Source organism: Scyliorhinus torazame, chromosome 7 (genome assembly GCF_047496885.1).
Source record: "Scyliorhinus torazame isolate Kashiwa2021f chromosome 7, sScyTor2.1, whole genome shotgun sequence".
In the NCBI taxonomy this organism is placed as follows: Eukaryota; Metazoa; Chordata; class Chondrichthyes; order Carcharhiniformes; family Scyliorhinidae; genus Scyliorhinus; species Scyliorhinus torazame.
In genome coordinates this window covers 16,548,459-16,573,968 of record NC_092713.1, presented here as the reverse complement: position 1 = coordinate 16,573,968, position 25,510 = coordinate 16,548,459, and the positions used below count along the sequence as shown (strand labels likewise).

General features: G+C 48.9%; 1 protein-coding gene across 14 annotated transcripts in view; it reads left to right on the top strand.

Annotated features, from left to right (window-relative positions):
- adgrl2a (adhesion G protein-coupled receptor L2a) overlaps window positions 1–25,112 on the top strand; it is a 695,216-nt gene extending 670,104 nt beyond the window's left edge. For 7 of the 14 annotated variants that reach the window (XM_072510363.1, XM_072510357.1, XM_072510358.1 and 4 more), the window contains 4 exons: window positions 1,934–2,062; window positions 15,135–15,231; window positions 23,380–23,508; window positions 25,031–25,112. In XM_072510363.1, coding sequence (XP_072366464.1) covers window positions 1,934–2,062; window positions 15,135–15,231; window positions 23,380–23,508; window positions 25,031–25,086 — 411 coding nt within the window. In that variant the 3' untranslated portion in view covers window positions 25,087–25,112. Of the gene's footprint in view, window positions 1–1,933; window positions 2,063–15,134; window positions 15,232–20,003; window positions 20,105–23,379; window positions 23,509–25,030 lie in introns of those variants that run through there. The other 7 variants (XM_072510364.1, XM_072510365.1, XM_072510370.1 and 4 more) reach the window with 4 other exon arrangements.
- The last annotated feature ends 398 nt before the right edge of the window (window positions 25,113–25,510 follow it).

Here is a 25,510-nt window from a genome sequence, read left to right as displayed (position 1 = left end):
TTGACAGGTGGCATGAATAAATGGGCAGCACGGTGGAACAGTGGTTAGCACAGCTGCCTCACAGCGCCAGGGACCTGGATTCAACTCCGACCTGTGTGGAGTTTACACGTCCTCCTCATGTCTGCGTGGGTTTCCTCCCACAGTCCAAACATGTCCGGGTCGGAGAATCGCCAGGGCCTGGCGTGAATCCCGCCCCCGCCGGTTGCCGAATTGTCCGGCACCGGATATTCGGCGGGGGGGGGGAATCGCGCCGCGCCAGTTGGCAGGGACCCCCCCCCCCGGCGATTCTCCGGCCCGCGATGGGCCAAAATCCCACCGCTGTCAACCGACGCCAGCCGGCGTGGATTGAACCACCTTTGGGACGGCGGGACACAGCGGCGCGGGCGGGCTCCGGCATCCTGGGGGGGGGGGGCGCGGGGCGATCTAGCCCCCACGATCGGGGCCCACCGATCTATGGGCGGGCCTGTGCCGTGGGGGAACTCTTTTCCTTCCTCCCACCATGGCGGAGACGGAAGAGACCCCCTCCACTGCGCATGCGTGGGGATGCCGTGAGCGGCCGCTGATGCTCCCGCGCATGCGCTGCCCGGCAAAGTCAGTTTCGCGCCAGCTGCCGGGGCACCAAAGGCCTTTCCCGCCAGCTGGCGGGGCGGAAATCAGTCCGCCGCGGGCCTAGCCCCTCGAGGTGAGGACCCGGCCGCTCAAGATGCGGAGACTTCCGCACCTTTGGGGCGGTGCGATGCCGGACTGGTTCGCGCCGTTTTTGGAGCCGATCGGCGGACATCGCGCCGATATCGGAGAATCCCACCCCAGGTTGACTTCACCCCTTGACTCTCTCATTCTCCCAGTTCCTGCCACAGAAAGAAAGGATTTATGGGCTTTGGGGATAGAGATGAGATCTAAGCCATCAAGCAGGTATCCCAGAACATATATATTGCTGTCACAAGCTAATTTGTGCCAGATTAAGCTTGATTGACTGCCGCAGCTACACTGACTGTCACTGCACATTAATTCCTCTGAAAAGGGGCAGTAGCTACTAAGTTACCCAAGGAATCACATCCTTCCTGTTCCCTCGACAGATTGCATCCACTCGCGTATCTTTACAATCTAGGGGAAAGCTAGGGAAAGGAACTCCCAACTGGAAACAACAGGACTTGGGCTCAAACTCAAGCCATCAGGACAGCCCCACTTTAATTTATTTGAAGGGCCGACTATATGGATTGGAAAATAAGATCTTGCAGAGGTTTCGGTTACTGTGGTTAAGCGGATGGATTGCAGAAGCTGGGGCTGCTGTCCGTGGAGAAGTTTGGTTGAGAGGAGGTTTGACGAAGGTGTTCAAATTCAGGAGGGGCCGCCGCGGATTAGATAGGGGGAAACGGCTCCCATTGGTGGAAGGGTCAAGACCCAGAGGGCACAGGTTTAACGTGATAGGCGGACGAAGCAGAGGTGCCACGGGACGTCTTTCTCGCCGCGAGTGGTTAGGATCTGGAATGATCTGAGAGTGTAGCGGAGGCAGATTTCAATCATGACTTTCAAAAGCAACACTCATGGGACTAGCGGAGTGCTCTTACAGAGAACCAGCATGAGCACAGAGGACTGAATGGCCTCCTTCTGTGCCATAACCTTTCTTGTACTTTCTACTTATAGAGTGTAAAGGGTGGCAGTAGCTGCAGTCGACTGCCTTCCACTTGTAATGTTACTGCATCAATGTCTGACAGTGTTCTTGCCAGCTGCCATTTTGTTCATGAAAGCGAGATGTAATTTAAAAGCGGATCCAAAATTTCTGTTTCCCCCCCCAACAAAGAAATGTGTTAAAATATGTTTTGGCTTCTCTGGAAATAAACCTGCATGATTGTCTATGAGTTGTTTAATTTCCTTCTTGCCGATATAAACCGCCTGAGCAGCGCTAAACTCTCCCGGCTCTTGTCGCCCGCAGGTTCGTAAAGAGTACAGCAAGTGCTTCCGCCACTCGCAGTGTTGCGGCGGCTTGGCGGCTGACAGCTCCCACAGCTCGGCCAAGGCATCGACAGGCAGGACCAGTGCTCGATACTCCTCTGGCAGTCAGGTACCTCGAGGCATGGGCATTTCTTCTGTTACGTGGTGGTGGGGGGGGGAGGCTGGACAAGCTGGGGGTCATTCTCCTTTTGGCCAAGAGGGCTCGAGGGAAGACTTAAGCGGGGGGGGGGGTCCAAAATCAAGAGGGGGTTTTGAGAGGCTAAATCGAGAGAAACTGTTCCAAATGGTGCAGCGGCGGACACGGACTTAAAAGGAATGGGTACAAAAAGCAGAACCCCAGGGTGGAGCTGAGAGAATGGTCAAGAGTTTTTTTTTTTTATTCACGATTTGGTAACTTGGCAGCATAACTGGCCTTAGCAGCGTGAAAGAATAAAAAAATAAATTGGCAAGAGGATATTTACTCAAAAGAGAAAATATTTTCAGGGCAACGGAGGGGGGTGGGGGAGCAGGAGAGAAGTGGAGCTGATTGGATAGCATAGACAGGACGGGCCGAATGTACGACTCAAAATTCTGTCTGCAAGGAGACACCGTGACAATTAGAGGACCCACCTCTTGATTTTGCCGCACCGACGTCAGAAATACAGACAGAAATGGCCATAATGTCATTGAATGGGCAATTTGGGCTGAACGGCCTTCTCCTAGCTTCCTGGTAATGGTATGCTTTGCTGCAAAAACCTGACATTCCTGCAATGCCCCCCACTTTTGTCTCCAGGTTGCATGTGCAATTGTTGAAAATGGTGATTGTCTTTTGCTGGCAGTGCCTGACTCCGCTGAAGCTGTCCCGTGGCTTGTTTTATGTGTGACTCATCCTGAGGTAGTCTTTGCCGTCATGACGTTGACATGTTCCCATGCGTAGAGTTCGGACCAGACCCTCCTGTTGACGTGCTGCTGTTACCTGTCAGACTTTAATGAGTCCCTACAGTGCAGAAGGAAGCCATTATGCCCACCAACTCTGCACCACCCCTCTAAAACATCCCCCTACCTCGACCCACTGCCCTGCCCCAGTAACCCCACCGAACCTGGACACTGAGGGGAAATTTTTTAGCGTGGGCCATCCACCTAACTTGCACATCTGTGAGAGGAAACCGGAGCACCCGGGGAAAACGTGCCGACTCCACACAGGCAGTCACCCAGGACCGGAATTGAACATGGGTCCCTGGTGCTGTGAGGCCTTCTCTGCTCCACTGACTGACTTGAGTTGGACATCGAGGTGCATGGAAGCTGAGAGAAGGCCAGGTTTGTGCTTGTCAGCGATGCCCTTCACAGTCGGCCAACGCTATTGACAGCCATTTGTCCATTGTTTGCACCCGGAGAATGGCTGCTTGGGTGAGAGGAACTGGGAAATGGGTAGGGCTGGCGAGACTGCGACCCCTGGCAAGGGGGATCAGATCCCTTGAGGGCAAGAGGTTGACCGAACTGGCCAGAAAAGAGCTGGAGATTGGTGGAGAAGGAAAAATCTCCCATCTCCAACCTAACAGCCCCACCAACACGCAATTCTGGTTTTGGCTACCCACCGCTTCTGAGCATCCTGGGTTGACATTGGTAAAGCAGACAGGGTGAAGTTTCGAGGGCGCTGGTAGATGGTCATACTCGGGGCGGTTCGATAACTTTCTCATTTGATTGAGAGTAGGATCCTGCAGAGTGAATGCAGGAGTTCTTTTCAGAGACTCTCCCAGCCCTGACACAAAAATTTAAAAAAAGATCCATATACAGCGATGACATTAACGCTTGCTGAATTCTGCTTTGTTTGATCCTGTGGTTGGTTAACGCACCCATGTTTCTGAGGCAGACGGTGGTTTTAAGCCCCAACACCAGAGGCTCGAGTCCACCAAAAACCCAGGCTTGATACTGCAGTGCAGTACTGAGGGAGTGCTGCACCGTCTGAGCTCTGCCTTTCAGACGAGACCCCATCTGTCCTCAGCGGTAATAGGCCCCGCGTCATTATCTCGAAGAGCAGCATGGACTCGGGGTTGGGAAGGGACTGCTTCCCAGATTCCTCGGCCAATATTTATCCAACAGCCAACATCACTTAAACAAACTATCTCCTCGTTACCACGATTGCTGCTTGTGGGAGCTTGCAGTGCACAAACTGGAAACTATGAGCTGAATCTTCGCAACCTCTGACGGGTTTGTTTCCCGTGCCGGGAAGGAGGCAGGTAACAAGGGGTAGACGCTCTTCCCACCCCCTTCCTGCCCACCGCGGAGTGCTTCCCCATGATATGCTTCCCCTTAGTGTTGGGTGGTGTTACTGGGTTATGGGGATAGGGTGGAGGTGTTGACCTTGGGTAGGGTGCTCTTTCCAAGAGCCGGTGCAGACTCGATGGGCCGAATGGCCTCCTTCTGCACTGTAAATTCTATGATAATCTATGGAGGGGGGGGGATGAAAGGGCACCAAAATTGGCAGCCTGCCCACCTTATTCAAATTAATAATTAAGGGGTCAATTAGGTTTATTTTGAGGCTAACCCGTTGCCTACACCATAAAACATTTAGCTTGGGCAGCGGGAGTGGGGAGCCTGTTTTAAAAAAAAATGTAATTGTTGAAGGAGCATGAAGTAAGGAAGGGGAGGGGTCGCTCTTCAGGGCTGCCCTTTGCTGATCATGGGGGGAGCGTTCCTTAGTTCTTGGGATTGCCCCTGAACTGAGTGGCTTGCTAGGCCTTTTCAGAGGCGGGCAGGTAAAAGTCAACCGCATCGCTGTGTAGGCCTGGAGTCACATGTAGGCCAGACCGGGTAAGGGTGGCAGATTTCCTTCCCTAAAGGACATTAGTGAACCTGTATGGATTTTTACGGCAATCGACAATGGCTTCATGATCATTTGACTTTTTAATTCCAGATTTTTATTGAATTCAAATTTCACCGTGGAGGGATTCGAACCTGGCATCCGAGAGCATTACCCCGAGTCTCTAGATTATTAGTCTAGTGACAATACCATTACACCTCCCCTGCTCCCCCCCCTTGTTACCTGTCCTCTCCCTTAAAACCACCCCGGTGCAATTAAAGTCCGTGGTGAATCGCAGGTGCAGTATTTCCATAGCAACGAAAGGAACAGGGCCGCTCAGTCCCTTGGACCAGTTGTGCCGTTCAATTAAATTGTTGCTGGCGGTAGCCAGCTGAGTTCCGTTCACGAAAATCTATCTGCCTCATTTTCTTTAAACTTCAGTTGAGCTTCCTTATCAACTCGCCTAACCAGCAATTGGACCACCCCTTAATCTCCTGTACTTTGAGGGAATATAAACCCAATCTGTGCAGTCTTGTCCTCAGGATTTCACTCAATACATTGTGCTGCACAGTTCCCCGTCGAAGGCTAACGAGTTCTTCCTTGGCTGCGTTGGCCCAGTTCTCTGGCGTAGGGCGACACATTTTAGGGACGGAAATGCAGATTTGGGGTGCGGAGCTATCTATCACTTGAATCATGAAGGAACCAAATGTAACAAATGCTTTCCCTGGTCTCCAGATTTGCCGAATGCAAGTTTTAAGAGAGAATTTAGATTTTCTGTAACATCTTTGGGCTACCTCGACACACCTCACGACCAATGAGGGATTGCGTTTAAAGCATTGTCGTTTGTTCTGTGGTCGGAGATTGGGGTTAACCTTGTCCACACTCTACACTCAGAAAGTGAAACGAATGACTCGTGTTAATGTGTCTTGAGGGGGTTTTGATTGAGGCCGGAATGTTGGCTTTTTTTTGGGAAGAGTGCCACGGATCTTTCCAGAAGCACTTGAACCAAAAGAAAGAGGTTGTGACTTAGCATTACCTCTGACAGTGCAGCGCCCCCCCCCCTTCGGTGGACTGACTGCCAGCCATGATTATGTGCTCAAGTCCCCCAATAGAGCCCTGAACCCAAGACTTTCTGATCCTGAAACGCAAGTGGCACCAAATGAGCGAGGCCGGTGACAGCCCTGGGCTTTCAGTATAAATGATGGAGCTATAAAGCAGCAGATTTGAAAAGGGATTTCATTTTGTGTTAGCGTCCAGCACATATATCCTTGTATGGAACAACACCATTAGTGCAGGGCACTTTATCCCTACCTATTGATTTCCCTCCGCAATCTTCCACTTTATTACATGAATCTGTGACTCAGTAGATGTTAACGTATTTTTGCCTTGTACCCATTTTACAGTCTGTTTTCTGAAGCATGCCTGGAATTCTTTTAAGTTGCAGTCTCATCTTTTCTGTGTCGCTTAATGTTTTGCCCACTGCCCGGAACGCTCCTCCATTCACATTCCAGACTTCTGTTCCCTGATTAGCGTATTCTAAAGGCAGCCTGTACTTCCTATTCACACTGCTGACTTGAGCTCCCGTCATCATTTCCAAGCCGAGCTGGCCTTTTAGCGTTGCCGCCTTTATGTGCATTTCGCCTGTTGGCTATTCGAGATCTGGGGCGGGATTCTCCGTCCATTCGCGGCAGCGGCAGTGCAAAATTCCCCGTCCTCGCTAGTGGGGGGCGGGGCGGGCTTGCAACGGAGATTCCCGGCCCAGAACGTCATTCTAAGATTGTTTTGCTCTTTGCAGGATAGGTACAGGTTAAAAAATTTAAAAAAAACCTGTCAGCACCTTTGTTTCTATCCCAGCCGACCCTTTCAAATTGTGCGTTGTGGAATTTTAATTTGTTAGCTTGCTGCCCTCGGGGAGGTTACTGCTACCTTGGGAGTCCCTTCCTGAACTCTGATGAGTATTGAATTGTGGCTGCCGAGGGCACATCTAGTGTTCCTCGTTAACCACGCACAGATGTTGTTGTCTCTGCCATTGTGGCCATTGTCATCAGTCAGCCAGAAGGGTTGCAGTGAGTCTTTTAGCGCTCTGTGTCAAGGATCCCATCCCCAAATATTCTTGCCAGCTTTAAAAGAAACCTCTGCTGCCGACCAGGTTGGATTCTCAAATTTGACTCCATACCTGACATCTGTGAGAATCGAACAGTGAGACAGGCTTGAGGGTAGTGTCGTGGGTAACGTCACCTCAGCGGTTGACTGCCGGCAGCACTACTCAACATGGACACAATTGACAAATGGCCCTCCTGTGCTGCTTCATCATTTGAATCCTCAGCACTTCTGCTTTGGGCCTTGCTATTTCAGTCTGACCCTGGCTTGCTCCTCGTAGTCTGGTACCGTGCCAGGCCTATCAGAAAGCATTGTTGAGCCACTTACAGAGCTTAGCCCCATTGATTTCTGCACAGGGAACTCACCTTATGTCCAGAGCAACCCCACCCTTATTTGGTACCAGACAACAGGAAACACCCCGGCTGCATCACAGGTTCTGTGTTACAACTGGGCCTCCTCCTTCGAGTAGGGCCTTGGAGACCATGGACTTCCTTTGGTCCATGATTCGTCTTGACAAAGTGCTCTCGGGGTTTCTCATTGATAATCCCATGACTGACCAGGAAACCCCCCCGACTCTTACCGCCCGAAAGAGTTGATGCTCTATCTGTTTGGCTCGCTGCAAACATACCTTCCTTGGCCACCAAGTACTGGGACAGAGGTAGGAATGCGACCACTGTGCCACAGGATGTCCTGACAACAGTGTCTCCACTTCATTGCACCCCCCCCCCCCCCCTCCCTCTAAACAACCACCATGTGGTGTATTTTCCAGTGGAGGAGGCGGTTCACAATTGGCCACTGGCACCATCTTCTGGTCCCACCAATGTCTACGACATTTTACATGGTTTGCCGGGCCCGCCGACAGGGGCGGCACGTTGGCACAGTGGTTAGCGCGGCTGCCTCACGCCGCCAGAGACCCGGGTTCGATTCCCGGCCTTGGGTCACTGTCGGTGTGAAGTCTGCACGTTCTCCCCATGTCTGCGTGGGTTTCCGCCGGGTGCTCCGGTTTCCTCCCACATGTGCATGTTAGGTGGGCTTACCGGGATAGGGTGGAGGTGTGGGCATCGGTCGAGTGCTCTTTCAGAAGGTCGGCACAGACTCGATGGACCGAATGGCCTCCTTCTGCACTGTAGGAATTCTCTGGTCTAACTCACCACGGAGGGGGTGTCATCTTTGGCAGGACAAGACAACAGGAAGGGCTGGAAAATCCCACTTTTTTATATATATATTATATATATGCAGCAAGCACCGTCACTAGCAATAGGAAATTTGATTAATCTCTCCGTTTTACCCAATGGAGCTTCCCCATTAAAGGTGAATTTTACTTTGATTTTGTCCACGTACTTAAATTCGCACCATGCTTCTTGCATTGTCCCACTGTTTGAAAAATTCATCATTACTCTTTTGCCCTCTGCAGAACAGCTGTCAAACAGGTTACAGAAAGCAGAATCAATATAAAAGAACCTGCCCGCTCTTTCTGAAGACACGTGCTCCTGCTGATGAATGTATTTACATGCATTTCATTGTGCTTTCCAAAATACGCGGCCTCGCGCTCATCTTATCAAGAACAGTAACTTGTTTCAGTGACCCAAAATGTCCGGACGTTTTGCACAGAGAAAACGTGTTCATTCAGATTAAGATAAGGGGCCTCTGTTTGATAGACAGAGATGAAGAATTTCATCTCCCGGAGGTTCGTTAGTCTTTAGCATCCTCTTCCACAGACAGCGGTGGAGGTTGGTTCACTGAACATATTCGGTTAGATTTTTGATCAACAAGGGGAGTCCAGGGATATGGGGGCAGGAAAGTGGAATTCTAACCATGATCAGATCAGCTATGATTTCACCGAATGGCAGAGCAGGCTCGATAGGCCAATGGCCTACTCCTGTTCAAGTTGCTTACAATCTCATTCAATATTTGCAGCGGTACAAGAGCTCCGAGGAATGGGTGGACACATTTTCTAAAATTAGAATGTGAGGTGGTTGCTGAAAGTATTGGGGGACCGTACTCTCAAAAGGCTTTCATGGAAGAACTTCCAGCGAAAAGGGCTAGAAATTGCTGTAAATCGGGAATGGGGAGGTAGGTACTCAAGAAAATTATCATCACAGGGAAGTGGTCCTGAGCAGATTGTTGGAGCTAACAAGGCCCTGGGTCCTGATGGACTTCATCTTGGGGTCTTAATGCGAATGGCTAGTGGGATAGTTTCAATTGGTTTTCATTTTCCAAAATTCTCTAAGATTCAGGAAAGGCTCCCTGACAATGGAAAATGGCAAACTAACTCCTTCTTTGAAAAAGGGAGTGAGACAGAAAGCAGGAAACTACAGGCCAGTTGGCCTAACATCTGTTGAACATGGTGGAAGCCATTAAGAAAGATTATTATTATTAAAAGTATTATGTGGCAGAAAAACTCAAGGCAATCAGGCAGAATCAGCATGGTTTAGTGAAGGGGAAATCATGTTTAACCAATTTATTAGAGTTTTTTGGAGATGTAACAGGTGCTGCGGATAAAGGGGAACTGGTGGATGTACTGGCCAGAAGGCATTTGATAAGGTACCACATCAAATGTTATTGTGGAGAGTAAAAGCTCATGGTGTAGGGGGTAACATACTGACAAGGATTGAAGATTGGTTAGCTGACAGGAAACCGAGAGTAGGCAGATATGGGTCATTTTCTGGTTGGCAGGATGTAACGAGTGGTGTGCCACAGAAATCAGTGGTGGGACCTCAACTTTGTGCAATTTATTCAACTGACTTGGATGAAGTGACTGAAGGGTACGTTTGCTAAATCTGCTGATTTCACAAAGCTAGATAAGAAAGCAAGTTTTGAAGAGGACACAAGGAAGCTACAAAGGAATAGAGACCGGTTAAGCCAGTGGACAACAATCTGGCAAATCGAGTGTAATTTGGAAAAATGTGAAATTATCCATATTGGCAGGATGAAGAAAAAAAAACATGTCATGTAAATGGTGAGAGATTACAGGGCTCTGAGGTGCAGAGGGACCTGATGATCCTAGTGCATGAATTGGAAAAGCATGTAGGTACAGCGAACAATTAGGAAATCGGTAGAATGTTAATTTTTATTGCGAGGGGAATTGATTACAAAAATAGAGAGGTTATGCGTCAGTTATTCAGGGCCTTGATGATACCGCATCTGGAGTACTGTGTGTCGTATTGGTTTCCTTATTGAAGAAATCTTGAAAATCTGTTGGAAGCAGTTCAAAGTACCTGGAATGTGTGGATTGTCTTATGAGAATAGGTTGGAGAGGTTAGGCTTGTATCCGCAGGAGTTTAGAAGAGTAAGAGGCGACTTGATTGAAATTACAAGATCCTGAGGTGTATTGACAGGGTGGATGTGCAGAGGACGTTTCCATGATCTTATTGAATGGCAGAGCAGGCTCAAAAGGGACAAGTGACCTACTGCGCCTAATTCCTATGTTCATATCATTGCACGAAGCCAGCAATGCTGTATTTTGATACTATGACTTGGTGGTTTTGTGGTGGTGATGATTATTGTCCTTGGAGAAATCATGGGTGGGAATCTCCCCTACCCGGCGGGGCGGGGGGTCCCGGCGGGATGGAGTGACGTGAACCACTCCGGCGTCGGGCCGGGATTTCTCCGCACCTTTCGGGGCCAAGCCCTCACCTTTAGGGGCTAGGCCCACGCCGGAGTGGCTGCTATCCCGCCGGCTGGCGTGGAAGGCCTTTGGCGCCACGCCAGCCGGGGCCAAAGGGACTCCGCCGGCCGGAAGAAGTCCGCGCATGCGCGGGAGCATCAGCGCCTGCTGACGTCATCCCTGCGCATGTGCAGGGCGGGGGGTCACCTCCGCATCGGCCATCACGGAGGCTAGCGGGCCAGGCCACCGTGGGGGCACACCCCGGAGCCAGATCGCCGCACGCCCCCCCCAGGACCCCGGAGCCCGCTCGCGCCGCCTGGTCCCACCGGTAAGGGAGGAGGTTTGATTCACGCCGGCGGGACAGGCATTACAGCAGCGGGACTCCGGCCCATCGCGGGCCGGAGAATCGCCGGGGGGGGGGGGGCCGGCCGACAGGCGCGATTCCCGCCCCCGCCAAATCTCTGGTGCCGGAGAATTCGCCGGCCGACGGGGGCGGGATTCGCGCCGCCCCCCGGTGATTGTCCGACCCGGTGGGGGGGTCAGAGAATCCCGCCCCATTGTATTTATCGAGTTTTCCCATCTTTTCTTGCCTGTGAGGTTGAATTTTCCCATTGCTGGTAATTAGTCACTGCTAATTAATAATCATTGTTGATGCTTTGTCCTATCAGATTTTGTCAACTGGCATTTTAAAATGAGAGAATGTCCTTCCATGGGTTGGGCAACAACTTGCTCTTCTTGTACTCTCTTGAAGGTTCCCTGCTCTCATGCGCTGCCGAGTTAAGTTTACCAGGGACTCAAAAGAACTTTTATGTCAATTGTCCACCATTTAGCCTTCACTTGTTAAAGCAGCCTTTAGGAATATCAGAATTAGGAGCAGAGGTCGGCAATTCAGCCCTTCGGGCCTGCTTAGCCTTTCAATCAGATCATGACTGATCTCTTCCTGGTCGCAAATCCACCTCCCCACATGGTGCCCATATCCCTTTAACCCGTTTTTAAAAATGAGAAATATATCTCTTTCTTGAAAACATTGAATGACTACGCTCCACCACACTGTGGGGCAGTGAGTTCTAGAAATGCACCTCCCTCTGCGACTTTGCCCACCAGATGTCTCCGAAATCAAACAGTCACTTTGTGAAGTGCCGTGGAAGATAGCACCTTGTCCAATCTGTCTCACTGGGCTGGGATTTTCCAGCCCTGCCCTGTGACGGGCCAGCCAGACGTCCACTGACTTTCTGTGGGCATGGAAAACCCCACCACTTGAAGACCATGAACGTTTAGCAACCATCCACCACATCCAGTGCTAGTATTGGCCAGGTGGCAAAATCAAAAGACTACGGATGCTGGAAAACTGAAATAGGAACAGAAAGTGATAGGAATGCTCACAGGTCAGGCAGAACCCACGGAGTGTGAAACACAGTTACCCTTTCAGGCCGGTGACTTCTAATGTAGATGTGTCCAGAATTAACCAGGTCCACAGGTCACTGAAAGGGGCAACACAGGTGGAGAAGGTAGTCAAGAAGGCATACGGCATGCTTGCCTTCATTGGCCGGGGCATTGAGTATAAGAATTGGCAAGTCATGTTGCAGCTGTATAGAACCTTGGTTAGGCCACACTTGGAGTATAGCGTTCAATTCTGGTCGCCACACTACCAGAAGGATGTTGAGGCTTTAGAAAGGGTCCAGAAGAGATTTACCAGGATGTTGCCTGGTATGGAGGGCATTAGGTATGAGGAGAGGTTGAATAAACTTGGCTTGCTCTCACTGGAACGACGGAGGTTGAGGGGCGACCTGATAGAGGTCTCCAAAATTATAAGGGGCATAGACAGGGTGGATAGCCAGAGACTTTTTCCCAGGGTAGAGGGATCAATTACTAGGGGGCATAGGTTTAAGGTGCGAGGGGCAAGGTTTAGAGGAGATGTACGAGACAAGCTTTTTTCACAGAGGGTAGTGGGTGCCTGGAGCTCGCTGCCGGAGGAGGTGGTGGAAGCAGGGACGATAGTGACGTTTAAGGGGCATCTTGACAAACACATGAATATGATGGGAATAGAGGGATACGGACCCCGGAAGATTTTAGTTTGGACGGGCAGCATGGTCGGCGCAGGCTTGGAGGGCCGAAGGGCCTGTTCCTGTGCTGTACTTTTCTTTGTTCTTTGTTCTTTGTTATTTGTTCTTTAGTAGGCTTTGAAACCTGAATGTGCACAAGACGTTTCCTTGTGATGGTGTCTTTTAATTCATTAGACAGAAGAAAGCAAAATCCTGGATTCATGAGGGAACGTTGGGATAGAGTTCTTCATTGATCGAAACCAAGACAAAGTCACTATGCTTAAGAGTAGTCTAGGGGCATCCAAACGTACTGCTCCTTCAAATTGATGGTGCAGACCGAGGAACAAATAGTTCTCCTACTGTGTCGGAGAAACACACTCAAACAGATGAACATTTTACTAATTTGCCATTTCCTGGACCTTGCTTTGTGCAGCTTTACCACCACACTTGCTTGTGTAGCAGAAATGACTAGATGTTTTTTTTTGAAAAGAATAATTAATTACATATGAAGCACTTTCGGCTACCCAGAGGGACAGGCAGGGTGCTATGTGAATGCAGATTAAACTTGAACTTTGTAACTTTGTTACCGAGTGTTCAAAAATATGCTGAGTGAACTGTTGCTCACATCACATGAAATGCAGTGGGGAAGCACAAAACGGCAGTTTGAGCCTGAGTAAAAGAAGAGATTCAAACTTCTTAGTGGTCATTCATCTCCTCTCTGTTTTTCTGATCTGGCATTGCCTTATTTATCCATATAACCCTGAGTTTCCAAATAATTAATTCTATGTGAAGTGCCTTGAGATGTCAATGCAAGATACGCGACATAAATTCTTTTGCTTTTGCTTTGCTCAATGTAATCCCTTCATAGCTTTGGCCTTCCTTAGATTGTGATCTTCTATGGCCCTATAACCCTCCTCTAACTCTGCTCTCATGGGCATCCACAATTTTCATCGTTCCACTATTGGTGACTGTGTCTTCGGCTGCCTGAACTCATGGCTCTAGAACTCCCTCCTTAAACCGCTCCAACCTTCCTCGCCTTTAGATTTTCCTTCATACCTTCTTCTTTGACCAAATCTTTGATCACCTGGCCTGTTATCGTCTAATATGGCTTGTTGTCAAATTTTCATAGAATTTACATCGGGTCTGCACCAGCGCTTGGAAAGCGCACCCCACTTAAGCCCTCGCCTCCACCCTATCCCAGTAACCCTACCTAAATGTTTGGAAACTAAAGGGCAATTTATCATGGCCAATCCACCTGACCTGCACATCTGTGGACTGTGGGAGGAAACCCGAGCACCCGCAGGAAACCCACGCACAAACGGGGAGAACGTGCAGACTCCACACAGTCACCCAAGGCCGGAATTGAACCCGGGTCCCTGGAGCTGTGAGGCAGCAGTGCTAACCACTTACCACCGTGCCGGAACATTCATGTGAAGCACCTTGGGACATTTCTACCACATTACGGTCACTTTAATAAATACAAATGGTTGTTGTTTTAACTGATAATTATCCACAAAATGTATCATGGCTTTCCCATAGTGTGCTGCATAATGTCCTTGGTTAATTACAAAGTGGGCAAAAGAGACAATTTTTCTCAAGTCGAATCCACCCACGGTATTAATTACTTGATTGCATCCTCCAAACTAAGGTTGTCTACCTTGTCTCTGCCAAGCCCTGAGCAAGGTTTCCTTCAGATGTACAACTCCGACACAATGTCAGTCATAGTGAGTAGCCCAAACCCCTGCCTTGGTAAAAAGAATTTACAGGATTCTCGTTTCCTTATTCTAAAGCCAACAGCTCTCTGTTTGGGACCTTCTTAAGCAAGCCTTATTTGTGCTTTTTGTTTTAACTTGAAGGTTGATTTTTAAGCTGAAGAATTCGGCTCAGAAAAAAAAAGCAAAACACTGACAGCACGCTTGTAAAACCATTGGCTGTGTATCGATTATTTTTTTAAATTGCTTACATTTCCTTCCCTTCAGTGTCCCGGACAAAATGGTTTAAAAGGTAGAAAAATGGGCACTAACTAAAATAACATCATCAGGTTTTAACCTGAGTCACTGTGCTTTCAAAGTCAAGTTACCTGTCCTTGAGGGAACGTGAGACATGGGTGGGTTGATGCTTCTAGGTCGGGACTTGGCGCCAGTGGGAAGATAGGTCCATGAAGCATTTAACAACAGCTGGCGGATTTTGTTTTCAGGCACGGAGCTTGTTGCATGCATGATCAAGGAACATGACTCTTCGGACTGAGAATTGGGATCAACGGCAGAATGCTTTCAGCTTAGCTTCTCCGTGAGAGAAGGCTGGTTTCATTCTCCAGTGCCCACTTGCGGTCGACTCCGAGTGATGAGCGAGGAGGTGGCATCACTTAGAGAAGTGTATACACTAATCCATCTTCAAAGTCAATGTTAATATATTTGGGGTTCCATCGCTCTATTAGCGCGCAGCTGAAGTGACAGCTTCCCCGCTCTTGTTCCAGTGGATCTAGGGCAAACGGCAGTGTCACGCCAACATCAGTGCGAAGTCGAGCAGCGCCCCATTGCCTGAGAGATGTCAAAGCTCAGTCGGCCATTTTATGGTAGTTCATGTAGACCGGCCTTTTTTTTTCTTTCTTTCGGAGTGCTTTTGCTCACCAGCCTATTTGGCTTATTCACAGAGCCGTATTAGAAGGATGTGGAATGACACTGTGCGAAAACAATCAGAATCTTCCTTTATCTCAGGTGAAATCAACAGCACTTCAACACTTAATCAAGGTCAGTTCCTGGTGGGTGGGGAAGAAATATATTGACAAAAAGAAATGTCTTTTGGAATGGGATTGTCGTTCGTGCGTGTCCTGCTGTGGCTTTTCTGTGATGTCGCTCCGTAAAAAGAAAATCCACAGATCTAGTGTGGCCAAAAAATATACACGTCTGAATTTTTCTCGACATTCACGAGAAAACTTTTTTTTTCCACTCGAAGGCTTCTTTATCCATTTTTTCCTATTTAACATATCTTGAATCCACAACAGTGTAATTTTTTTTTTGTCGGGGTGGTACAGAAGTGATGTACAAATTTAAGGTTATTCATGAAGGCCCGCCTTCTCAACCGTGCCCCCTCTCCTGAGGTGTGGTGATCTTCAGGTTAAATCATCACCAGTCAGCTGTCCCCCCTCAAAGGGGAAAGCAGCCTATGGTCATCTGGGACTATGGCGACTTTACCTGACTAATGTAATCAGAATGATTGTGTTGAGGGTTCTTCAGATAACTCGGTGAGTTTATCCAGTGGCTAGTTGAGCCCCACATCAGATTAGGAAAATCTAAGGCTCCATCTTGAACCTGCAGTGCAAGGGGAGGCAGTCTCATGAACTGGTATCATTCACTGAGGCAGGGAGGGGGACAAACAGGCAAATTCCAGTAAGACATTCAGAAGAAGCTTCTTTATGGGCGACATGGTGGCACAGTAGTTAGCACTGCTGACTCACAGCGCCCGGAATCATTCGAACCTTGGGTGACTGTGATGTCCAAAGAGTGGTGAGAATCATAGAATCCCTCCAGCGCAGAAGGAGGCCATTCGGCCCATCACGTCTGCACCGATCCTCCGAAAGAACACCCTACTGAAGCCCAATCCCCGCCCTGTCCCCGTGACCCCGCAACCCCACCTCATCTTTGGACACAAGGGGCAGTTTAGCATGGCCAATCCACCTAACCCTGCACATCTTTGGACTGTGGGAGGAAATCGGAGCACCCGGAGGAAACCCACGCAGACACGGGGAGAACGTGCAGACTCCACACAGACAGTGACCCAAGGTTGGAATTGAACCCGGCTCCCTGGTGCTGTGAGGCAGCGGTGCTAACCACTGTGCCACCATGCCGCCCTTGAATGTGAAACTTGTCACCACAGGGAATGGTTGAAGCAAATGGTACAGATGCGTTTACAGAATTGTGAGGGACATAGATAGGAAGAAACCTTCCCCTCAGCAGATGGGTTGACACCAGAGGCATAGATTTAAGGTAAGGGGCAGGAGATTCAGAAGGGATTTGAGGAAAAGGCTTTTCACCCAGGGGATGGTGAGACGCTGGAACACACTGCCTGAAAGGGTGGTGGAGACGAGGAAACCTCACAACATTTAAGAAGCGTTCAGCTGAGCATTTGAAACATCATAGCACACAAGGCTACGAGCCGGGTGGTGGGAGATGGCATTAGAATAAATAGGTGCGTGTTGACCGGGCAGAACGATGGGCTGAAGAGCCTCTATCTGTAATGTAAAATTCTATGACTATTTAGTGGGAAGCTAGACCAGCAGATGAGGGAGAAGTGAACAGAGTGTTGCAATGATAGATTTGGGTGAGAAAAGCCAGGAGGAGGCTGGAGTGGATGAGAGAGGCTGGTGAGGACTGGTTGGACCAAGTGCCCTGTTGTAGCGTCATATATCCTATGTAATCCTGTTACCCGAGCTTCCCATTCCTGATTACTGCAAGTGCTGACACCAGCCTCGGCAGTCAGACAGGCAGTGGAGGCTCATGCAACGGATACTGACTATTACTGGAAGTCGATTGGCAACTCCGGAAGGAGTATCGAGGGAAAGAGAGAAAACGTTTTCCTTGAACCTTGTAACTGGGTACTGGAGGGTAACATTTATTTTTCTGGCCTTGACCCCCCCCCCCCCCCCAAATCTACCAAGACTGTGGTGTTGCCAGGTTGAGGTGACGCCAGGGTAATCAGGTGAGGAAAGACGCACCCATGAAGAAAACCAGCCTGGGGGTCTCTCCATATTAGATTATTGGGTAGACTCCCTGTATTCCGAGGCACTGTTGTCGCTGCCTTATATTGCTGCTTTCACTTAGCTCATATTGTCAAGTACTGCCCTCGTGCAAATACAGGATAATCTTCAACTCTCCAGCCATCCTCCTCATCCAACCAAAACTGTTCTTCAGACCTCATTGCCTGAAACACATTACTTTAACTGGCGGGGAGGGGGGAATATTTCCAAGTTGTGTCCAATTCTGGGCACCAGTCTTCAGGAAGAAAGTGAAGACTTCGGAGAGGGTTCCGAAGAAATGATTTCAAATTGTAGCAGGGATGAGTGCGTGATGGATAGATCGAAGGAAATGGGGTTGTCCCCTCTCAGGCAGAGACAGCTACTAGGAGAGTAGATAGAGGTGTTCAAAATCATGAAGGGGTTCGATCGGAGAAATAAACAGTTTGCATGGCTGAAGGATCGATGAGGCGAGGGCACAGATTTTTGGCAAAAGAACCGGAGGCGACAAGAGGAAAAGTTTATTTATACAATGAGTGGTTAGAATTTGTAATGCACTGCAGATTCAATAGTAACTATCAAAAGGTAAAACCTACAAAAGGAGGAAATAAAACAATTGCAGGGATATGGGGAAAAGTAACTAATTGGATCATCCTTCCAAAGAGCTAGCACAGAGCTAGATTCCTTCTGTGCTGCAGGCCCGTGAGGGATACACTGCAAGGCCAGCAGTTGTGTTGGGACGTACAAAACATGACAAGAGCATCCAAATGCAATGAAAAATAACGGGTACACTTCGAAAAGGGGCGCAGGAACAGAACACTTGGCAGTGTGGAATCCCTACAGTGCATCCCTGCAGGCCAATCAACCCATCGAGTGCACCAATCCTCTGAAAGAGCACCCTACGTAGGCCCACTCCCCGCCCTATCCCCATAACCCCAGCTAACCTGCACATCTCCGGACACTTAAAGGTCAATTTGTCATGGCCAATCCACCTAACGCAGACATCTTTGGACTGTAGGAGGAAACCGGAGCACCTGGAGGAAACCCATGCAGACACAGGGAGAACGTGCAGACTCCGCACAGACCAGTATTGAACCCAGGTCCCTGGCGCTGTGATGCAGTAGTGCTAATCGCTGTGCCGCCCACAAATCATTGCAGATGAAAAGAGAGGTTGAGAAAGTGATTTAAAATGGCATACCTGATCCCTGGATTTAAAAGGAGAGGCATAGTGTACAAAAGCAAGGAAATGATGATGAAGCTGCATAAAACTGGAATCAACTGGAGTACTGTGTCCAGCTGTGGGCACCGCACTTGAGGAAAGATGGGAGGGCATTGGTGAGGGTGCAGAAAAGATTCACAAAAATGGTTCTCGGAATGAGAGTCTTCAGTTGCATGGATAGATTGGGAAACCTGTTCCTGGAGAAGAGATTGGTGAGAGGCGAGATTCAGTGGCGGTCTTCAAAATCATGAGCAATCTGGACAGAGTAAATAGAGAGAAACCCTTTTCTTCGACGGAAGAATTGAGAAACAGAAGGCAGCGACTTAAGGCAATTAACAAGAAGCAACAGGACATGAGGGAAAAGAACGTTCATACACAGCAAGTGGTTCGTATCTGGAATGCGCTGCCTGAGAGTGTGCTGGGGGTAGGTTCAGGGCTTTCAAAAAGAGAGTTGGATGAGCACCTTGAAGACAAAATAAATTTTAGGGCTTGGGGGGGGGGGGGGGGGAAGGGGGCAAGGGGGTGGAGCCAGCCAAATTGCTTTCCTGGAGAGTCGGCATAGAATTAATGGGCCGAATTGCCTCCTCCTGTGCCATAGGCATTCTATGTGTATCTTCGCTGCCCATCATTGGCAACTGGCAAACATGTCTTCAGCCAGCCAACTTTGTGATCTCGGCATTCCTTTCATGAATCCTTCCTCCTCCTCGTTTTAAAGTTCTTCCTTTGAAAGCAACCATCAGTGCAAATCTCTCCTCATTTGGTTTGGTGTTTTTTTTACTCCTTGTGGATCTTGTAACACCGTTTTTTTTAGGTTCAGAGTAAACGGCAGTTTCATCCACTGTTGCCACCCCCTCCTGTACTCGCCTTCAATAGCCCCATAAATTTTAATTTTTTCACTCCCACTGCTTTTCACCACTTCCTCTTCCTCAACCCCCAACTCCGTGGTTGGCCGTCCTTCACTACCTTAAAGGCATGGGCTACAAGTTGTTGTACCGAAGGCATTGAACAAATGAACACCTAACTCCGATAAAGCTCTCGTCAATCATGTTTGCACTGGCTGGGTCAACTGTATGGATTCTGCAAAGCAACTGCACTAAACTCATGAATTTTACACCGTGATAATCCTGTTGATTGCTAATTGATTAAGAATAGGGCTCCACACTGACTCACAGCCGTGACTTGAAATAAATATAAGGCAATCCTCACATGCCTGTGTACCTTGATGATAACTTGAGTGGACACAGGTTTTCACATGAGAGTCAAGCTCTCTGCTGACTGAGTCATCAGACTCTGAAGCCAACAGAGAGAGACGCGCTTGACGTAAAATATTCAGGCGGGTGATTCATTATCTCAGACCTAAATTGAAGTGTGATCATTTAAATGTTTAATTACCTTATCACAGCTGGTTGAAGCGGGAGAGAGTGCAGTGATAAAATATACATCCATGAGGGGGTGTGACGTGTCCAAATTTGTTTTGTTACCGTGCACAAGAGTAGAATATTTTTGCCCTTGTTTTTTTATTCAATATGGACAATTTTACTTGGCATCAACAATCTCCTACCCTTCCCTAGATGCCCTTGAGTGCCTCACTAGGATACTTCAGAGAGCATTTAAGAGACAGCCGTGGTGTTGCGGGACTGGAGTCATGTTTAGGTGAGATCTGTGGAAGGACAGCGTACTTCCTGCACTGAAGGAACTTGGTGAGCCAGTTCGGATTTTCTGACAAGCCAGAATCCCACTGAGGGGAAGCCTTTTTACTTCTGGATTTGACTGACTTCACGCTAAGTGGGATTTGAACTCACTTTCGACTGGATTAGTCGGTCGGCCTCTGGGCGGCTGGTCCAACAACATGCCCTGGATCCCTGGAATGAAAGAACTTATCATATGAGAAACGGTTGAGGACCTGGGTCTGTACTCGTTGGAGTTTAGAAGAACAAGGGGTGGGGGAGATCTTATTGAAACTTACAGGACACCGAAAGGCCTAGATAGAGTGGACGTGGAGAGGATGTTTCCATTTGTAGGAAAAACTAGAACCCGAGCCACAGCCTCAAACTGAAGGGACAATCCCTAAAAAATGAGATGAGAGAGGGATTTCTTCAGCCAGAGGGTGGTGAATTGTGGAACTTTTTGCCGCAGAAGGCTGTGGAGGCCAAATCACTGAGTGCCTTTAAGAGATAGGTAGGTTCCTGATTAATTAGGGATTATGGGGAGAAGGCAGGGGAATGGGGATGAGAAACATATCAGCCATGATTGAATGGCGGAGCAGACTCGATGGGCCAAGTGGCCTAATTCTGCTCCTGTGTCTTATGGTCTGATATCTACTTGACTAACCGTATCCTGAAGTAGAGTACTCAGGGGGTTAACATTGCAGTACGAGACACAAAAACCAAGGCATTTCTCAATTCGATCACCAACCTTGTGCGGGATCTTAGCTGAGGGTACTTGCAATTGGCCAGCCTGTCTTTGGGTTGGAGGGGAAGAAAGTGGCCTGCTTCTTAAAAAAAAAAAAAAGCTGTACAGCGATCACCCGCTGGGCATTTGTTCCAGGGGAGAGAATCTTTGATTACGTGGATAGGTTAGAGAAACTGGGGCCATTCACCTTACAGGGCAGAAGTTGAGAAAGAAATTTGACGAGAGGTGCTCGAAATCATGAACGATGGGGGGAAATTGCTCCCATTGGCAGGAGGGTCAGGAACCGTAGGAACATGATAGGACAAAACAGCCAAAGCCAACGTGTTCTTTCCGCATCACATTGCCAGGATCTGGAATGCACTGTCTGAGAAAGTGATGGAGGCAAATTCAGTCGTGGGGAAACACAATTGGGAGAAAGAAATTGCTGGGTTGGGGGGAAAAAGGCTGAGATCGAGGTGCAGTGGGACTGGCTGAATTGCAGAGAGCTGACACGGACACAGTAGGCTGAATGGCCTCCTGTGCTGTAAATATTCTATGATTGTATGAATCGGTGAGGGTAGGGCTAGGCTGTGAAGTCTTCTAGCTGCAGTCAACTAGCGCAGTGTTTGGCCATCTAGATCACAAAGATGCAATTCCATCTGACGTGGTCAATTTGCCACTTCTGCGCACCCTCTGGCCCCTGATCTCGGGCAGCGGGTATGTTGCTAACTGGACCCAGATATCAAAGACACAACTTGGCCCTCAATACTTTATTGACTGCGTAAGCCTCCTCTTTCACCTCACTTGCTTCGTTTGCAAGTAACAGTACTCCATTTTTAGATTCAAGGAATGCCCATTTGTTCCCTTGCTTCGCTGTCCTGAATATCTCAGTAGTCACTATATAGAAGGGAGCGGACTATGTGAATAGAGAGCAGCAACGATACGGGTACTTTGGAAAAAAACACTAAAGCATTAGGTCTTTGGTGAAAACTATGCCTGTTAACTTCCCAATGACAAAATAGGATCTCAAACTAACAATCTGGTTGCCCAAGCAGTTTAATTTCAGCAAAATAACACCTTGTCGTCCATCCTAAACTAAAATAAATGCCTTGCGGAATTAGAATAACAGCTAGAAGAACTGCGAATTTCGAAACAAATCCCGCATCAACAACCGTGCAACCAAACCCCGCATCAGCAACCGTGCAACCAAACCCCGCATCTGCAACCAAACCCCGCATCAGCAACCTGTGCAACCAAACCCCGCATCAGCAACCGTGCAACCAAATCCCACATCAGCAACCGTGCAACCAAATCCCACATCAGCAACCGTGCAACCAAATCCCATATCAGTAACCGTGCAACCAATGATTTAAAACAAAGGCACAGAGTGGCGGCAGGGTCTGAAGGGAAGGGGGGAGGTGGCGGGATCTGGAGCGGGAGGTCGATCCGGAGCGGGAAGACGATCCAGAGCAGGAGGTCAGAAGAGAAGTGACCCAAATGTTTAATCCGTCTGCAGTTTTGTGAACGGTCACATCCTCCTTTGCTGTGATTGGCTGCGGCTTCCTTACGGCCAAGGTTGATGCCAAAAGAGACTTTGCCTTCCCAGGGCCCAATCTCGCCCCCCCCCCACTCCTCACCCAAGTGCGCTGAGAAGCTATTGTCAGGTGGCCCCTTCATTGTGAGAGTGTGATAGCCAATTCCCTGACTCTCACCTCATCCAACATCCGCAAGCCTTCTTGTTGCCGATCAGGAGATGGTTCTAAGCGCTGCCGATTTAGATTTTCTTTATCCCCGTTCAATTTATTCCCTCACTCTCCAGGAAGGAAAGGCTCCTGCTGCCACTTGTGTGTGTGTGTGTGTGTGTGTGTGTGTGTGTGTGTGTTGGAGGGGGGGGGGGGGGGCGGGACTTGGGACGTTAACTGTCGCCAGATAAATGCAAGGTGCAGATGCCCGGCTGAGAGGAGGCGAGGAATTGAACCTACGATGTTCTTGGCCTCCCCTGATCGCAACTCACTGGATTAACTCATTGTGCTATTGGGGGAAAGAGAGCGAGGAAGTTGTGGAGGAGCGAAGGAGGGTGGGGTTTGGTGGTGGTGGGGGGGGGGGGGGGGGGGTGTTGGCATTCACTGCAGCAACAGCAGAACATGAGCCAAAATGTATTTTGCCAATGAACAGAAAGCGAGCAGCAAGCACAGAGACAGTTATCCCTCAACGCGCGTATACGACCTTCTTAATGCAAGGGAAACACATTGTTAATTTTTCACCACCCTTCTGGGTGTGGCCCAAATCGGACAGCCCCAAGAAAACCTTGTTGAGCCTTGAAATGAAAATCGCCCTCGCCCATTTTGGGGGACTTCTATTTGTCACGTGTAATGGCGTAATGTTTAGCAATTTTTACTTCATGGCTGTCTGGGCCTTGTCAGCTGAACTTCAAGTTGCTTCCATTTGTTTTATTTTTTTAAGAGGCCCACCTTGACTTGTGTGTTTTGAAAGAGTCTGTGAGCTTAACAAAATCAAAACCAAACTGATGTATCTTTTTCTGTCTTGTTGCTTTAGGGATGACGGGCAATTATCTACTAACAAATCCTCTTCTGCGACCCCATGGCACTAACAACCCTTATAACACCTTGCTTGCGGAAACCGTTGTCTTTAATTCCCCTTCAGCTGACGTGTTTAGCTCACCAGGTGTGCTTACTTAACTCTTGAAAAACCATTGTTGATACAACTGCTAGAAGTTTCTCTTTTGGGCGGTGGGGGGGGTTAGTGGTTAGGGTGGGACTGTAGTCAGAATTGCCCTGACCAATAAAAATAGAAGCTCTGAATGAATATCGCTTATTGTCACAAGTAGGCTTCAAATGAAGTTACTGTGAAAAGCCCCTAGTCGCCACATTCCGGCGCCTGTTCAGGGAGGCTGGTACGGGAATTGAACCGTGCTGCTGGCCTGCCTTGGTCTGCTTTAAAAGCCAGCTATTTATCCCAGTGTGCTAAACCAGCCTCTTTATTACGTAAACGATATTCTTTAGTCAGCAAAATATTAATTACAAACAAATCACCACCCCCCCCCCCCCCCCCCCCCCCCCCAACACCCTGAATTTTTAAAATCTTAGCCTTGCACCCAAATTATCTTCCTGCTCCCCACACTCACCTCCCCAGTCACGCACACTTCCCACACCTTCCTCCCACACACACGAATCCTGAGGGATCATTTGCAGAAGCCTTTGCGAAACCAAACTCGGCAAAGCCCAAGGTTCAGTAAAATCAAAGCGAAACACTGTGGATGCTGGAGATGGGAAATAAACACAGAATATTCTGGAAGTACTCAGCTGGTCTGGCAGCCACCGCGGGGAGAGTAACGGAGCTCGCGTTTCGAGTCCAATAAGAGCATTGTTCTGATGTAGAGTCACAGTGGACTCGAACCGTCAGCTCTGTTTCCCTCTCTCTGCAGATGCTCCCACACTTTCTGTCTTCTTTTCTTACCCCGAGATTCCGTCCCCAATCCGCTCCAAGTGGACCCAATTCAGGTACTAGGGCAGTGACCCGTACTCGAGAAGGGAGGGAGAACAGGTCAGGCCCCCTGACTGCTCCTGATCGCCACAGACGCCTCTCCCTGTTGGAAAAAATACAAAAGGTCTTTGGGTGGTGTGGGGGGGGGGGGGGGGGGGGGGGGGGAGGTTAGAGAGAACGCCATGCGCTGCCCCCTGCCTCACAAGGAAACAAACTATTGGTGAGCCATTAGAGCGGGGGGGGGGGGGGGGGGGGAAGAGTGGCGGGGGGGGGGGGAGTGGCAGGGGGAGGTGTGGCAGGGGGGGGAGTGGCAACGAATGTTAAAGCCATGTTGCTAGTGCAAGGCAGCCCCTCGCGCAAGGGAAACACTTGGCAGTGAGAAAAGGGACCCAACCGTGCCTGGAAACGGCACCTAGAACCATTTCCCTTTCGCGAAGCACTATCACAATAACCCTCGCCACAGAAAGTTAGCATTTGGACGGAACCAGTCCATCGATCCTCCCTGCTAAGAAACCTCAATAGGCCTGGAATTCCACCTGCTCTCATGCAAACATATTAACCCTGCGAGTAATCGAAGCAATGAAGCCTAGCTAAAGAAAGAGAGGGAAAAGTGTGTGTTTTATAAGTTGTGTGTTGAATCTAACCCGAGTTTTCTTTCTTTTTCATTATTTGTCTTTTGCTCTTTCCTTATGCTTCCCTCTAGTGACCTACAGAGAGACAAGTATGGGAGTCAAAATTAACTTTGCCTATCAAATGTAAAAAAAAATTCCAGCATGCTTGTCTAATTTTTTTATTTCTCTTTTACTTGAAATGAGGCAATTGGTGAAAACATAACTGGAGACCCAGATGTAGAGTCAGTGGAAGATGTTGACTGTGATTATCTGGCTAGGTGATGGAATGTGTAAAATTGCAGCCACACCGATGATAAGAGAGGGATTTCATAGACTACCTTCATGAGCCAGAACTTGGTCGATGTAAATTCAATTGGCTGGATCTCACTTGTTGCCGTTGGTAAATTCTAATCGTTGCCCCAATGTTACTGAGCTTCCAAGGCGGCAAGGAGTATTTCTCTGGTCAATCAGTTCTGCTCTTAGGAGGTTGGGGGGAAGGGGTTAGTCACTTGAGTTCCTTGCTCTGGGTGTCCAGCAGGCCCTGATGGAAATGTGCCTGGGGTGGACTAGGA